General features: G+C 43.3%; 1 protein-coding gene across 1 annotated transcript in view; it reads left to right on the top strand.

The window, feature by feature from the left end:
• LOC135205204 (protein phosphatase 1 regulatory subunit 21-like) overlaps nt 1–17,950 on the top strand; it is a 123,896-nt gene that overhangs the window by 40,753 nt on the left and 65,193 nt on the right. Inside the window, exons 11-12 of the mRNA XM_064235567.1 lie at nt 2,799–2,912; nt 10,508–10,645. Of these exons, the coding sequence (XP_064091637.1) occupies nt 2,799–2,912; nt 10,508–10,645 (252 nt within the window). The remainder of the gene's footprint in view (nt 1–2,798; nt 2,913–10,507; nt 10,646–17,950) is intronic.

Genomic DNA, 17,950 nt, shown 5'->3' with positions numbered 1-17,950 from the left:
AGAATACATGTTACAGGGGGTCCTCGAGTTACGACGTTGATCCGTTCTTAAGATGCGTCGTAACACGATTTTCAGCGTAAGTCGGAACATTGAAAAATACCACATGATTTAATGTAAATACCTATCAATAACAACGAGAGAACAATTCCTTACCTTTATTAATTTGATTGGCTTGCACACTGGAGAGGAAGCTGCGGTGCTGGAGAGACTGGGGGAGGTTAGTGAAGAGGAAAAAGAAACCTCCAGAAGTTGCTGGAGATGCTGAGGCAGGTGATTCTTGAGGTGAGGCAGAACATACAATCTTTTCGCCTTCTCCTGAATCACCATAAGGCTGACTGGGATACGCCGTTGATTTTAGTCTTCCAACCAAAGCACCAATAACCTTTCCATTTCAATTATTAGACCACTACGCTGCTTAGTTATCACTGTCGCTTTCAAAGGAGCAGATCCTTTCACATGTTCAACGATGCGCTCTTTATCTTTGATAATGGTAGCAACGGTCGAACGGCTAAGGCCAAGCGAGCGGCCAATGTTTGTTGGCGTTTCTCCCTTCTCAGATTGCTTTATAATGTCCACTTTAATTTCCATGGTGATGGCCTTTCTTTTCTTCGATGCACTACCATCAGAAGAGTCCGCCTTGCGCTTGGGAGCCATAACAAAGAGCAAAAAGTTACAAAAACGATACAACACGAGGGAGAGAGAGGCAGTGTAAACAACCAAAATGGCGTATGGGCGAGGAATGAGCGTAGCGAAGCGACGCCGTCCTCTCCCCCACAAAGCGTATTCTTCCGCCGTGCGCCCGGAACTAGTTCGCGTTTGTTTACGTTGCTTACGACGCTAAACCGCGTAAGACGGAACGACGCAAAATATTATTTTTTATATTTTTATGGGGGCGTGTTCGTAACCACGAAACATCGTAAGTCGAGACCAGCGTAACCCGAGGACTTACTGTACTAGGATTCAAAGACTATCACCAGAAACAGAAAGGATACCTAAAATAGATAAATCACATATTGTGAAAGACAGATACGATGTCCCAAATGAAGAAAATGTAGGTAGGCAGGCAGGAAGGAAAGGAGATAATAATGGGCTGGAGAAGGAATGCAGACACAGAAGAGGCTATAGAAAGAGATGTGGCAGAGGAAACAATGGAAGATGACAGGGAAAGTGAGTTAATAGAAGAGATACCCAACTTCAAAAAGGGAAATAGAGTTTGGGCTATAAACAATGATACAGGACAAGTAGAAGAATTGACTATATCAAGTCTTGCAGGAAAAAAATCATGCAAATAATGGGCTGATTCATATAATGTACAAAGACTCACAGTCAGGTGATAAGGGAAGGGTTAACTTAATGGAGTAGGTATAGTCAAGTAGAAAAAATTGAAGAAGTGTTGCTAGGATTTGAAAATAAAAGTGTAATTGATTTGAAGCTAAAGAAGAACATCAAAGCTGGAGAGAAAACAAGGCATATGAGGAGGTAAATGGTGGACAAAAAGGTATATCTACAAGATGGATAGTAACTGAAAAGGTAAAAGGGGAAGAAAAGGATATGTAATGCAAGATTGGTAGCCAGAGGTTTTGAAGATGAGATAGCAGAGATGGCTGAAGGGAAAAAGACACTCCTACATGCAGTGCTGAAATTTAAAAATTTTGTTTGACAATAATAAAATTGAAAGACTGAAATTGTTATACATTAGATGTAAAAACTGCATATTTAAAAAGTGATGAAATACAAAGAGAAGTATATTTAAAACCACCTGGTGAGGGAGACTTGGGTTTTATGCAGAAAATGGGAGTGCTAGTTCTTCAGGTCATCAGTGGATGTGGAGAACCCCCTTGGGCTAGTGTCAAAATGTACGAGTAACCCTAGCAAACTTGATTCATTTAGATTTTGCATATTGAGATGGCTTCATTAGTTAGTAGCAGATAAACAGGTTTAGGTCACTATTCAAAAACTGAAAAAGGGCAAAAATTTGCAACTTTAATCTCTTACAAAAACATTAGGACTACAATACATAAATTGAAAAACAATCACTCCTGTAACTGGGACCTGGTTCCAGTGATTAGTTTTGATAGTAAATTCCTGTGAGCCTTGCTCTTTGTTTAATGAATGCTGACTGTATGAAGAATTTGTTGCTGTTGAAAGATTCTCTTATACCACCCGAGCTGCTTTTTGGAGGTAGCTGCTGAGGTTAGAGAAAGCAATACGTGTAATTCTTCCCGGTTGATCTATGGATGTGGGGTGTTTATATCTTCTGCCCCTTACTGAATCAAAAGTAATTCTAATCCAGACAACCATGAGAGTATTCAGGGTCCTCGTGAGGAGAGAATGTTCTATTACATTTTTAGCTTTTGTTGATATGAATATAAAGGTAAGGGGTAAGAGTTATTGAAAGGGAGCACCTTCCTGCAATAAGGTTTTAAATAATTTAGCAGTAGCTGAACAGACACGCTCTTGATATAGAGTTGAATTATGAGTAGAATTCACTCAAATGATTTTAAATTGAAGGGGTCAGTGCTCATGTAATTTATAAGTTGATATTTAGAAACCATTTTGCCTGAAGAATTTTAGCAATCTTGCCACGACAGAACTTAGAAGCAAGGTATTAGAATGAACTAACTTCTTGATAGATATAAAATATCTGATACAATAAATTTTTTTTTTGCATGATTTACATTGTTACTGTTGTATTAGAATAAAGAGAAAATACCATTCATTACATGAACATTTTTGGCTCGGGTAGACTTTCAGGCTTTCACTAAATACAGATTCATTTTATTCTTTTATATTTACAGAGGGTCAAACAGCTTGAACAGCAGCTGAAAGGAGAGACCACAACTTCAGATGGGGATGCAGACACAGTGCACACAAGAGATCATTCTGTCTCAGTTATATCAAACACATCTTTCGTAAGTGCATCATATTGTCAGTTTAAGGTGTTTTGACCCTTTGGGATTGAGGGTGTAATACATCATGTGCTGAAAACTCCCATAACCATTGCGCACTCACTACCACAGAACATTATTGTGCTTGCTCCGTCGCATTTTCACTCCCGTCTTATTTCCAAATTATACACTGTTTTTAATTGTAACTTACCCAGTAAATAAATTCAGTGGAGCCTCGGTTTTCGTACACAATCTGTTCCAGAACCGCCCACAAAATCCGAAACAAACAAAAACTGAAACAATAATTCCCATAAGGAATAATATTAATACAATTAATGCATTCCAGACTCCCAAAATATTAACAAAAAATACATTTTAGAAGGAATAAACAGTTTTACATACAGAAAACTATGAGAAATAAATATAAATTACTAATGAAATGAATAAATGAAAATGTAACATCACTCTTACCTTCATGGAAAATACTTGTTAGCGTATGGAGGACGGAGAGGAGGGGAGTGGGAGGAGGAGAGGTTATTGCTTGGAAGGAGAATCTCCTTCCAGAAGGACTTCAGGTATCAAGGACCTATCTGGGGTTACTTCTCTGTTTTTTACTGGCACTATCTGAGGTTACTTCCCCTCTTCATTTTTTACTGGCACTAGGACCAGCTTGAGAGTTACTGGACCCTATCACACAAAACTGTCCACAGACATTTGTTTCTGGCGTGTCTTTAAAATTTGCCTAAAGTTAAACGCGACATTGTCATTAAACATGTTGGAGACACAGATTACAACTTCTTTGTTGGGATGATAATTCTCCACAAAATGTTTTACATCACTCCACTTTTCAAACATGTCCTTAATTCCTGAAGGAGGCACATTATGTATGCCCATTCGTTTTCTGAATTTTTCAAACCAGCTTCTGCTGGCCTTAAATTCACTAACAACAGCACTTGTAGGCATTTTTTCACTGAGATCGGCAAGCAACTTCCTCCAACACTTTGCTACATGTTCTTTCTCAAATTCTATAGTGTTTCTTGCCTTTCTTACAGAAGGCTAGCACTTGGAACCTTTTTTGGCCCAATGATGGCTTATTTAGTCTGGGCGATTGGTACAAAATTCAGTTAGAATTGTTCAGTTAATGAAAAAAGTATGGAATTTGGCACAATGATACTTGAGCCCATACTGAATATTTTCCAAGGTGGAGCCATTGGATGCAGCATGTTTCTTAGCAACAGTTGATAAGCAACTTATTGACCCTAGCAATGAGCCATTTAAGCATATCTATTATGAAAGGATGATGCTGTGTGTTTTAGCATCACAATTATCTGAAGATATATTTTAAAGCCACTATAAGTGACAGAAGAAAAAAACAGCATTTGCGTGTTGCTAGGCAATGAATAAACCATCCTAATTGCGTATTTATATCTTAATTGCTTATTTGTTATTGATGTTTCTGCATAACGCTGCATAAAAGCTTGCAGAGGAGAAATGTTTTGGTATATTATAATCTTTAAAGATTGTCATAACTATTATTTGACAATACATAATACGTATATAAATTTAGTTTCCTTAGTTAACTATTTAGCATAGCAAAGGCTCATGGAACCATGGAAAATAATTTCTGCACATGGGGTAGATGCATTAAATTCAAACACTTTTCTTATCAATAGCCGGTGAAGAATTAGCGAATATATCATAAAGAAATAGTGTTGCTCTGCAATTCATTCATTGAAGCAATCAGCTATTTTTGGTCACATGGATTGTCTCAACAGTATACGTACATACATTCTCACCATGAACAGTTTTAAGTGATTCACATATTTTCAGGCATTGTCACAGTCTCCTGCACATGTGCAATAACCAGTAGTGCATTTTAGGTGGGCTCGCACACATTTGCAGTTTCTACACCTGCTCCTACATTTACACTTCAGCAGCTCCGGGCAGGATGCACTTGCTTCCAGTAAGATTTTTCACAGGTGCCTCCAAAGGGAAGGGCAACTGGTGATATGGCATGGTAGTACGTCCCCAATAGTGCCCACCTTCCAATGCTGCCCTCCTGATATGTTGCTGTAAGGCAGCCTTGGTGGGAGGAAGGGCTGACATCTGATGCCCTTTCCGCATGAATAGAAGCTTTCTGACTTTGTTGATGGAGGTACATATATGTTGCTGTCCTGTCATGTAGAAGGATAGTGAAGTACTCTAGGTAAGCCTCAGTCTCTTCAGATATTTGTTCTGGAGCACTGTGCAGCTCATAGAGGGCTTCAGTGAGTTCGTCAGGTGCCTCCCTCACTTTCCATGCATTTTTTTTTTGACAATTTGGGCAAAGTGGGCCACAGTGTCGCAGCCTGTGAAGGCGTGGTAGACTGGAAGTACTGAGGATTTTTGTGGACCAAGGGAGGCACTTATCTCGTGAGCTGGGATGTTGTAAAAGTTTTTTGCCACTTCCAAATGCAATCCAGAAGTCAATGCTTCCTAGCTGTACCGTCGCTACTGCTAGTACAACCACATCAGTAGCAGTGAAATATTAAAATACACTGTTATAAGCATTTTAGTTAAGGGTACTGGTTATGGGTTGGCAGTTATAAGCCAAATATAAGCATTTTTAGAGGGGATTTTTGCATTTCTGTGGCAGGTTCTGGAACCTATACCCGCGTAAAAGTCGGGGAGCACTGTACTGTACAAAAAAGATATGTAGTGCACTTTCACCACCAATGAGCGCCTCATTCAAAAAGATCCTCTCTTCTTTTTGCTTTACTGGATCATTATGTTCCTTTTCTTACTGCTACAGTGCAGAGTGTTGCCTTGGAGTTACAGAAAAATGTTAAACAAGATCGTCTTACCCATTTTGCCAGGCGCCCCTAGGGAGTCAGGGCGTAACCCGATGATTCTGTTTTCCAGGAATGTCTCAGCTCTGTAACAATGGTCCTTAACCCTCTTACGCCGATTGGACGTATTAAACGTCGAGTCAAAATGTCTCCCGTATGCCGATTGGACGTATCATACGTCGGCTCAAAAAGGTTTTTTTAAAAATTCGCGGAAAAATACTTATAGGCCTACCAGCCGAAAACTTTTGTATCACGCGCCTTGGGGGATGCTGGGAGTTCACGGATCAAGGCGTTGTTTTGTTTACAATCGCTACGCAGGCGCGCAAGCGCGAATTTCTTTCTTATCGCACTAAAAAGTATCAGTGACACATCTTGGAAATTATTTCGTCACTTTGACATAATTATTGCACCATTTTAAATTATCCTTTACATGAAGTATTATATATGAAAATGTGCGCAATTTCATGCACAATACAACTAAAAAATACTCATGATTGTAGCTTTTATCAATTTTGAAATATTGTCATATAAATAACGATAAGTGCAAAAATTTCAACCTTCGGTCAACTTTGACTCTACAGAAATGGTCGAGAAACGCAATTGTAAGCTAAAATTCTTATATTATAGTAATATTCAATCATTTGCCTTCATTTTGCAACAAATTGGACGTCTCTAGCACAATATTTCGATTTATGGTGAATTTATGAAAAAACTTTTTCCTTACGTTCGTGCGATAACTCTTCCGATAAATTTTTTCGTGCGATTGTCCTAATGTTTGCACCCTTTTAAATTTGCCGTTACATAAAGTTTTATATATGGAAATGTGCGCAATTTCATGCACAATACAACAAAAAACAACCCATGGTTGTAGCTTTTATCAGTTTTTGAAATATTTCATATAAATAACGTTAAGTGCAAAAATTTCAACTTTCGGTCAACTTTGACTCTACCGAAATGGTCGAAAAACGCAATTGTAAGCTAAAACTCTTATATTCTAGTAATATTCAATCATTTACCTTCATTTTGCAACGACTTGGAAGTCTCTAGCACAATATTTCGATTTATGGTGAATTTATGAAAAAAAAAAATTACGTTCGCGCGGTAACTCTTCCGAAAAAATCAGAATTTTTTTGTGCGATTGTCGAAATGTTTGCACCATTTAAAATTAGCTGTTACATAAAGTTTTATATATGAAAATGTGCGCAATTTCATGTAGAATACAACTAAAAATGATTGAAGGTTGTAGCTTTTCTCTTTTTTCGAAATATTTGCATATAAATCACGATAAATAGAAAAAAAACCACGTTCGGTCAAATTTGACTCTACCGAAATAGTTGAAAAACGCAATTGTAAGCTAAAACTCTTACGGCCTAGTAATATTCCGTCATTTTTCTTCATTTTGAAACAAATTTGAAGTTTCTAAAACAATATTGTGATTTATGGTGAATTTTTGAAAAATATATTTACCTTCACTCCGCGCGCCGATTCGCGGCCGCAAGTCTCCGAAATACGTACATGGCATTATCCTAATATTTGCTCCTTTTCATATTAGCCTTTTATAGAGTTTCATATATCAAAATGTGCGCAAATTCATGAAGAATACAATAAAAAATAATTGAAGGTTGTAGCTTTTTTCCATCTTCGAAATATGTGCATATGAAAAAATATATATATTAAAATTTCGACATTCGGTCAAATTTAACTCGTCCGAAATGGTCGAAATCTGCAATTCTAATCTAACTCTTACAGTATCGTAATATTCAATCATTTGTCTTAATTTTGAAACAAATTGGAAGTCTCTAGAACATTATTTAGAATTACGGTGAATTTTTGAAAATAACATTTTTTTACGTCCGCTCGTTACGAATTCGTACATCATTTTGTGATAATATTTTTCCGGTGTTGCTTTTATTGTTTTACTATGTATTATATATCAAAATGATTGCAATTTAGTGTACAATACAACGAAAACAAAAGTAACTCGTTAGCTTGACCGTTTTTTGCACAGCGTGATTTGAATACAATTATCTATGAATTTTTTTTTTTTTTGCTACCATATATCGCATTATTTACATATGATAATGATATTATTTTTCATTTCTGATGATTGCATACTAAACTTCAGGCAATGAAAAAAAAATGAGCCAAAAATGAACTCTTAATCTTCAAAACTAAGCGCGCTGTGATTTTTTGAAAAAATTATTTTTTCCGGTTCCGCGCTCACTCCAAACCTGCGCCGGCATACAGGAGAGGTTTTTGATTTTTAGGGCTTCGGCGTAAGAGGGTTAAGAGGCAGTAGATCAAGGAGCCAATCTCTGCAGTAATCTCTGTTCAAGCCACCCTTCCAAGACCTCCCTAGTTCCTCTTCCACCAAGTGAGGAGACATTCCTCCATGTACCAGTTGAACCCTGGCTTCTCCATTTTTGGCAAATATGGGAAGCAAAGAAAGCAGAGCTATGGATCTTAGAAGTCTTCAGAGAGCAATCCTCAATTCCTTTCCTGCATGAACCTCCCTTTGCGTCGACTTCCATTCAGTTGACAGCCCGCTGCGTAAGCTCGTAGAGTTTTTCAGCCCTCTTACCAGAGGTAGACTCGATGATCCAGAAGGAGGCCATAGGAGTTTGTGAAAGACACCTCTTCAGTGGGATTTTACAATAGCCTTTTCGTCGTTCCCAAGTTATCCAGGGGTTAGAGACTTGCCCTGTTTGCCCCTTTTTGTGGTCATACCGTCCCTATAGCATGTACATCAGATTCCTTGCTATAGTCCGACCTGTTAAACCTCCTCCCCTCACGCCCTTCATCACAATCAAGGAGGAACTATATTATGTTCAGACTATCTCCAAGTTACGTAGCCTGCTTATCCCATTTGTACCTGCATCATGGTTCGTGAACTTGGTCAGTTGTGGGTGGATCCTCCAGGATACTTCCCCCTCACTGTCTGCTTGGACAACCTCACTTCAAGGTCTTCTGAGGTAGTCTGATTTTCACCAGACTCACTCCAGACTGTACAGAGGATTATCAATCAAGAGGCCTTTCCTTACATATTGCAGAGACCTTTACCAATATTGTAAGTGAATCCTCTCACTCCATCTTCCAGACTGGGCGATCAACTTTTGAAACTAGTTTCTTGGGCCCTATGTCTCCTATGCAAGACATCTGTGTCACTTTTGCAACAGAGACAGTTCATTTACATCCCTTTCTTTTCCTTTCAAGTTCTTAACATGCCCAAGCAAGGAAAAATAACATAATTTGCTCATCTTCCCTGGGATTTTAGTTAAGGCCTGGGACTGGCCCAAGACCTGGATCCGTGTCTTTTGGAGGTGCCAGACTTCACCCGAGCTCTTAGCTAGTCTAGCACTCTGCTTTTCTGGTACCAGTTTTTGCTATGACAATGGGGCTTGCTCTGAGCGTCCAATAGTGCTCTGACTGAAGAGAATAGATTTTCAATTCTATTTGAATGTTCAGGTTCGAATGCCGTCCAGAAACTTTTAGCAAGAGCTAGTCTTTCTGATAGGAGCTCTGGACGACACTACATTCTAGCTCTCTGCCTGGCTAGATGGTCTGGTATTTCCTAGAAACCAGGATTCCAAACCAGTTTTAACCCAAGATGTTATGGCAAATATGGGTCTCATCCTCGGATTAAAACATCTTGCCATTTATACTAATGGACTTTATCTTCGGAGAAACTCAGATTTCAGAGAAGCTTTTGCCTCCTTTTAGCAAAAGCAACCTCACTTCAAGAGATACTGAGGAAGTCTGATTTTCACTAGAGTCACTCCAGACTGTACGGAGGTTTATTATTTAAGAGGTCTTTCCATATGTGTTGCAGAGACCTTTACAAATCTTGTAAGTGAAATCTTCTCATGCCATCTTCCAGACTGGGAGATTGACTTTCTGAAACTAGTTTCTTGGGCCTGTCCCTTACGAAACAGAGACATAGTTTATTTACATCCCTTTTTCTTCTTTTCCTTTGAAGTTCTTAACACGCCCAAGCAAGGAAAAAAGAACAAGAACAAATTTCTAATACCTGCATCCTCTACAGCTGGCACCACCCTTTTCAATTGGATCTGTGTCAGTTCTGCCATGAGCAGTTTCTAGATCCAAGTTCCCTAATAAATATTTGTCGTATAACTGAATATATAGTATGATTTGTCAGATTAGTCAAATTATTGATAAGTGCTTTCTGTATAGTAAGCAGTATATATACTACCAAAACTATCTAAGGCAGATCTGTGAAAACTGATTAGTTTTTAGGGGTCATGCTTATTTTTCAGTTATGTTTGTGCATGTTATGTAAGTAATTTCATTATTTTAATATCTCTTATCTTACACTGTTCTGTTATCTTTAAGTCATTACTTTTTGTATCCAGAATCAGCTGTCTTGGATGTTTAGAGGCCATAAGCACTAAGCAGATTATACATATGTTGCTGCTGATAGTTTAGATTCCAAATCATTCAGTGATGAGCCGGTAAATTTGTGAAAAATTCCGGAACACTTTAATGTAAATTCCTCTTCGTACATATATCTTTTTTCATATCAGTGTTTATTGTCTGAAAGTAGATATTGCTCACTGTAATTTTTTTTTAATTATGCAACTTAGCAGACAAGCACTACTTAATTGGAAATGCTCCTAACCTCAGTTTTACTGTAATTTATTGAACAGTTTTACTTTAATTTATTGAACATTTTACTATAAAACTAGTAGTTGATGGAGATGTAGATATACTGTACATGTATCAACACCAGTGGTGGACGTAAATTGTTAGTCTATTTTGTTTGCATTATTGCAGGTTGGTGAAGTACAGAGTTCAGATGGTATTCCAGATGAGAGAGAGAAAGATATACGCAACCATTTCACTAGTCGCTGTTCTCACCTTTATATGAAATTAACGTCAGCTGTAAGTCAGGCATCTCTCTATCAGAATGAGGTACGTACAGCTACATATTTGTCCATGGTCACGTGATACTCATTAAGTAGAATTTTATAAATGCTGTGTCCAGGAAATACTGCGCTGATATCGGTGACTGCTCCAGCCAGCTAAGTCCTCTAATGTATGAACTGTAAATACATATGTACTATTAAGAAATAGTTTTCCATGAATGTGAATTTTTTTATGGGTATGAACTTTTTTCGTCAGGTTTATTTTCGTAGGGGAATTAAAATGTAATGGTTGTGCCTTTAATGTGATATGGATTGAAATCATAGCAATGAATTTTACACTTGTAGTTTTGTTGGATGTTTTGTTTGTTGACTTGTAAGTCTGTTATCTAATATTGTAGATAGAACCCTTTCCTTTCTTAATATTTATAGTAGTGTGGATTGTTGCATTCTCAACTTGCAACAAAAGCTGCAGAAGACAACAAAATTTGCTGCAGAAATGACCTCACTGATAAAAATAGCAATGTAGAACTTCGTTCCAAATGGGTCTTGGTTATTCTGCAACTCATCCTTGGTAGTTACTAGAAGTCTGCATTGTAAATTGTGTAACACAGAAAAGAGAGGTGTGATAGAGAAAAAAAAAAGCAGAATGGTGGTCTTGAAAATTATGAATTCAAAAATTAAAAAACTCTAACCTCTAAGAGGAGAACATTATGCCCGACACTTGTGGATCTTGAGGAAGCATTTGGTGCTATCAAGACAAGCATTGCAAAAGGTAAGGGTCGTTGATAAATTTGATCCGACACGTAATACAAACCCTCGGTCTTTTAACATAAGGAATGTACTTATGGCGTAGCTGGAATTACAGCCGTTGAATCTTGAACAAGGTGGTTAGGCAGTAACTACCGTGGGGCAGGCTAGCCTGCCCGGATGTAAACACTCCACTTTGCTTTCGGCCGTCTTCCGATGAAGACGTGAGTTTGTGAGCTCCGGCTGACTGGCTGTTGATCTATTTTCCTGGTGGGATCTTTTTGGTTTATTTTTTGTGTTTTAAATAATTATGCATATATGGTGTTTGATGTTAATACTAAAAAAAAGTTTGTCCTTGTTTTTCAATTAATATACAAACCCACTTTTTGTGATAGCCTTTGTAACTGCCCCTCTACTTGTGTTAAGAGTTGGCGGCTTAGGTATGCCATCACATTATTTACATTCTTTCACCCTTTAACACTGGCTTAGACTTGCATGAGGACGAGATATGTATTTAACGAAAGTGATATTGATCCTGAATACATATTCATCCGGAAATTACGCTTACGCTTAGGAATCACCGAGGGAACTTCAAAGGTTTGTCCATGTTTTGTTGTTATGGTAATTTCTCTTCTCCTTCCTTTCACTTACTATCGGAAAAAGGTAGAAGGATGGGCATGCGGTGTTGATGTTTGGGGATCTCCTCTCACTTCAGAGGGCGGTGCCCCATGGATGCATGAGGAGTATCCTCATTACTTTATTATTTTTTCCTTATTTTACAGACTAGTGGTGATTGTGTTTTCAGCAGTATTGGTTGGATGCTCTTCGTATTGGTTATCCTAACCTTGGAATTGTACTTATGACTCGTAGCATGTTGTGTACTGATCCTCGAGTGTGTGTACTGATCCCTTGCTGATAATCATATTCATTACCACTACTACCCGGGAGTTATGTCACTGGACGAAGCTGTCACGCTGCCCTGTGAGGTTTATCTACACCTGATGGTAGAAGTCTGGCAGAATTCGGAGAAACCGAAGAGGAAGAGAGCTCTTCAAGTGTCGTCATTCTCCTCTTCGAGATCATCATATCTTCATGCCTCCTCTCCTTCGACTTTTAAGGCTTTGCCGTAAAAGAGAAGGTGGTCTCCCCCCCCCAAGAAGTCTTGTCACGGGACTTCTAAGGGTCTGTCTCACTCCGGTGAGACAGGTGGGTCTTCCGCTGGTCCTCCCATCCTCTGGGAACGGGGCCCGTCTCTCCTTCCTCGGAGAGGAAGCAGACGGGAACCATGGAGGTATACTGGCCGCCGCTGGTATCTCCTCTCCCGGTTCCAGAGGTTCCACCTCCAGACCGGGAACCGTCTTGGCCGCCCGCTTGCGAGCGTTACCGAGTGTACGGTCACCTACGGGTGACCGTGCAGCCAAGGTCCAGACTGCTAAGTACGCTCACCGTGTCAGGACCCAGGCACGGAGCGGAAGATGGTAGGAGTCGCTCGGGTGGAGGCTGGCCATCCAGCCCTCTTTTAATTAATTTCTTTCTGGGCTCACCCCGTGTCGCTACATGAAATGTCCCTTTAGCACACATTTCTAAGGTAAAATATTGCTATAATACCAGAGAAAAAAGCTAATATGGAAATGCCAGAATATTCTTGCTCGCTCACCTTATTTTAAGGTGTCGGTATGGTTTCTGGGGCGAGTTTTGGCCTCAATGAGGACTTGGAAGAGTCGGAGGACGGTATCAGCTGTCGCCTGTCAGGTGCACGCTCAGCCCCACCCAGATGACAGTCGTGTTTGCTCGACCGACCAGTCTCTGGGGTGGCAGACGCTTCACCTGCCAGGTAAGAGTTTCGTAACCCTCCTCAAGGAAGCGTTCTCTCCACTGCTGCTCCTGCAGGTCCCTCCGGACAGGTGCAGTTGGGCCGTGTTGCTACCGCAACTGCCCCAACTCCGTCCTGGATGGAGGACCTGTCCGTTGTCTTGAGGGAACTGGCAAAGAGGAAGTCCAGGAAGAAGAGGAAGGTGTCGTCATCGTCTTCTGCCACCTCTTCCCCTTTGACCTCCGAGGCCCCCAAGCGGAAGAAGAAGAAGGTAGCCTCCTCCCCCCCCTAAGAAGTCTCGCTCAGAGACCTCTAAGGGTCTGTCCCATTCCGGTGGGACAGTTGGGGCTTCCGCTGATCCTCCTGTTCCTTCGGGAACGGGGCCCGTCTTTCCTTCCACAAGGAAGAGGAAGACGGGGACCAGAGGGGTACCGGCTAACACCGGAACCTCCTCTCCTGGCGCCAGAGGTTCTGCCTCGGCGCCAGGGACCGTCTCGGCCGCTCGTTTGCGAGAGGTACCGAGTGTACGGTAGCCCGCGGGTGACTGTGCAGCCAGGGTCCAGGCAGCCGAGCCTGCTCGCTGCCAGGACCAAGGCACGGAGCGGAAGACTGGTGACAGTCGCTCAGGCGACTCCCGCCAGGCCAGCAATCGCTCTTGCGGCGATCTGCCGGTTCCCAGGGCTGACGTGACGTTCCCACTGTTCACGTAGCGAGGCTGGGAAGAGGCTCCCCCCTGGCCACCAGGTCCAGCCTCACCTGGACCTGATTCAACCTCGCCTGGACTTGGTCCAGCCTTGCCTGGACCTTGGTCCCCCTTCGCCTTGGACTTGGTCCGCCTTGCCTGGACTTGTGTTCCACCCTTGCCTGGGACTTGTCCAGCCCTCGGCCTTGACTTGGTCCATCCTTGCCTGGATTGGTCCAGCCCTCGGCCTGGACTTGGGTCCCGCCTCGCCTGGACTCTGGTCCACCTCAGCCTGGACTTGGTCCATCCTCGCCTGGACTTAGTCCGGCCTTCGGCCTGGACTTGGTCCAGCCTGCCTGTACCTTGGGTCCAGCCTCGGCCTGACTTGGTCCCAGCCCTCGCCTTGACTTGGTCCAGCCGTCGCCTGGACTTGGTCCAGCCTCGCCTGGAGTTGGTCTAGCCTCACCTGGAGCTGGTCCAGCCTCGCCTGGAGTTGGTCCAGCCTTGCCTAGACCTGGTTCAGCCTTGGCTGGACCTGGTTCAGCCTCGCCTGGACCTGGTTCAGCCTTGTCTGGACTTGGTCCAGCCTTGCCTGGGCGTGTCGAGAGGACGGTGCTTGCTCTCACTGCGTTAGTGGACACTACCAGTCACCCGACCGTCGCTCCCACCGGGACCGGACGGCTCGCACGACTGGTAGCAGCTCCCCTGCTGCACAAGACCAATGCTACCGTCCTCAGTCCAGCGCTTCTCTGGAAGGAGACCGCTGGTCCAGACCTGCAGCTCGACCGCCACCGTGGTTGGTGATCGCCTGCAGTCCTCCCAGCCTACCGGTTCTAATGGTAGGCAGGGGAGGAGCGCTCGTAGCAGCTCCCCTGACGCAAGAGACCGACGCTCCGTTCCTTGGTCCAGCGCTTCTCCGCAAGAAGACCGCTGGTCCAGACCTGCAGCTCGATCGCCACCGCGGGTTGGTGATCGCCTGCAGTCCTCCCAGCCTACTGGTTCTGCTAGTAGGCAGGGTAGGAGCGTCAGGTCTCCCTCACCTGAACCTTCAACCTCCTCAGGCTACATCAGGAGGAACAAGGCAAACAGGAGTGACCATGATGAATGCACAAGCCTGGTTCGGTCTTGGGACCAACAGATCCTCGCTCAAGTGGTTGGAGGAGATCGTGGGGGGCTGGCGAGGACGATGACGCTTCTCAGACTCTCGGAGTGACCATCACCGCTGTTCACGTGACGATCCCGCTGGACCACGCACGCAGAGACTGGGGTGGGCTCCCCCTTCGGTCCTCTTGAGAGGTTTCGACCTCGACGAGGACTGGGACGCGTCGGAGGAGGGTATCAGCTCTCTCCTGTCAGGTGCTCGCTCAGCCCCACCCAGATGATGGTCATGTTAGTGGCAGACGTTTAGCCTACAGTACGAGTTCGTAACCCTCCTCGGGAAAACGTTTTCTCCAGACGGTAACGTTTTCCTAGACTCTGAGCGGCCATCACTGCACGGTGATGGCTGTCCATACTTGCTTCTCCAACTGCTAGCTCCACTGGGAAGGCGAGCGAGTGTCCAATCTTCCTCCCCCATTCCCTCTCTCCCTATGGCTGTGACGGGAAGGGAAGGGGAGGGATCTTGCAGAGCGTTGTCCGTAGGATTCCACGTTGGGGACTGCATTCCTGGAGGGACCTTTGGGTCCTACTGGACGTAAGTCCCCGTCGTTGAGGAAGGATCTTGCCCTATCCTCGATTTCTACGGGAATCGGGAGGACCACCACCCGGTGATCGTCTGACAAATTCAGGGGGGAGGGGGTTTTCGCTGAGCGAGTTTCTAGCACTCTCCGAGTGTTCTGGTTGGTCTTCTACGATCTGCAAACACTTGGGCGAAACCATGGTCCAGAGTGGGCGAGACGAGAATCCCAGATAATTGTTACTACGATAATTGGGAATCTCGCCGAATGCTCGAATTCCTGGAATTTCTAGCGTTCGAGGGAAGGACTGCTGCTGAAGGAAGAATATCTCGGGAGGGGCTCAGCCTGGATGGACCTGACGGCCTGTCGTCTCAGTAGGCGGCCAACCCCGGGATAGAGAAGAATGGGTTGGAACATCCAGTTCGGCTTGAACTATCGTCTTTGGTATCCTGTTATCACCGTAGAAGTCTTCCTTCGAGAAAACTTCACCTTCGCTCTCTTCATTAGAGAATGAAGGGTGTCGGCTTCCAGTCCTTATTCTTGTTCCTCGAATGGAAGAGAATTTAGGATGGAGGTCTATGTACAGGAACCTACAAATATACTACATATATTGCCCTCGCGACATGCTTCTGTTATCAGTTGAATTGTCCGAGGTGTAGGCACATACCGTAGTTAACTCTACGGTTTGTGACCAAGACGAATAGTATCTTTTTTATTGAACTGCAACTCGGGACTGCCCTGCAAACCTCCCAAGAGTTACCAGTTTCGATTTTGAGATACTTGTGTTATTGTTACAACAACAACACCACAGCGTTTGCATTCACCGAAATCCATTTTGATTAAATGCAAATGCTTGAGCGTAATTTTTTGCGCTCGATGGTTCTAGCCGAACGCATTCCTTCTTGGAATGGATTACCTGGCAACTCAGGATGACGAGTGAGCGAGAGCTAGCGGTGTATGGGCTGCCTGCCAGCCCTGTCTGCCGCAGCCCAGTATCAGCTGGCTCTCCGAGATAGTACGGTCAGATATTGTCTCTCTCCTCTGCGATGATTGACTATCCAACCGAATCTCTGCCGGGCAATCACAGACTTAGGTTGGCTGGAATTCTCGCATACGTGGATGACCATCTCTACTGCATCGCCTTTGACGTTGCGAGAATTTTCAGACAGATATCTCACTAGACTCTCTATCATCTTTCTGTTTACCGCATGGTAACAAAAGTTTGTAGCCTAGTCTCCCGCTGCATCGCAGCGGCTGATTTCTTCAGACATCTGAGTTTGTCTTCTAAATCTTCTAAATATATCTCGTATTCATAGGTGTGCAATTGTTCATTGTCCACCCCAAATTGTAGATGTATAATGGAAGACATCGCCTGTTCCCCGCCCTGCCAGCTCTACTTCCAAGTATATAGATGTCCTCCCTGATTCAGCCCATGAGAAGCGGTTCTTCAGGCAGTACAATCCCTGTGTTTTCATTACTGAAAAGCGCTCTGCTTTCATTGCAACTCTGACTTCTCACTGAACAGCAATGAAGTAGTGGTTTAGCGTTTTCAGTCCTCTGTAAAACAACAGGGATTAAGCCGTCTTCACGGGTTGGTGTCATCGGCGGGACTTTTCTACATTCAGAATCTTGAGAGTTAACTTCTCTCGATTCTGCTGTGAATACGTAGGTCTACATTCACCTATCACCTTCGTCTTCAACGGCACATAGTATTGTTTCTCCTTAGTTGAGATTCAACTACTATGAGAACTTCTTTCTTGCCATCAGGGACCTTGGTCTCTAGAAGGCAATTGACTTTCGTCTGTTGGGCACATGTCTTGAGAGAATCATCATCTTGCCTTCCAGCATAGGTGGCAACAGATAGACGATTTGTATGGTCTCTCAGCAATACGCTTCAAAAGGTGAGGGTCATGTGACTACGCCTCGGATGCATGGACAGCTTGCCTCACACAACCGAACTCAGTCAGTCGGTAGCTGTCAAAACGTCCGAGACAGTCACAAGCTACGCTGTGGACTTTGCATCGGTTGATCCAGATCAGTCATTATTTCGTCCTACTGGCGTGTTCCGGTACCCATAACTATTGACACCCACCATGGAGTGTCTGTCTTTATCCGCTGCGGAGACGACGAGACCGTGAGAGACTTCGCCGCAGTGGGATACGAGACTGCGAGAGACTTCGCTGCAGTGGGATATGAGACCGCGAGAGCCTTCGCTGCAGTGGGATATGAGACCGCGAGAGCCTTCGCTGCAGTGGGATATGAGACCGCGAGAGCCTTTGCTGCAGATGGATAGACCAGTGGACGGGTACTGGACATCACTCCGAAGAATATGTCGGACAGGAAGATGGATAGGTCATTGCGACCATATCCTTTTTTCCCTTCGGGACTGCCCACAGGTCCTTGGAACCTCATTTCCTTGGACCAGTGGTGAAT

Source organism: Macrobrachium nipponense, chromosome 49, assembly GCF_015104395.2.
Source record: "Macrobrachium nipponense isolate FS-2020 chromosome 49, ASM1510439v2, whole genome shotgun sequence".
Classification (NCBI taxonomy): Eukaryota; Metazoa; Arthropoda; class Malacostraca; order Decapoda; family Palaemonidae; genus Macrobrachium; species Macrobrachium nipponense.
The sequence above is the reverse complement of the archived record's forward strand: the minus strand, read 5'-3'. Positions and strand labels throughout refer to the sequence as shown.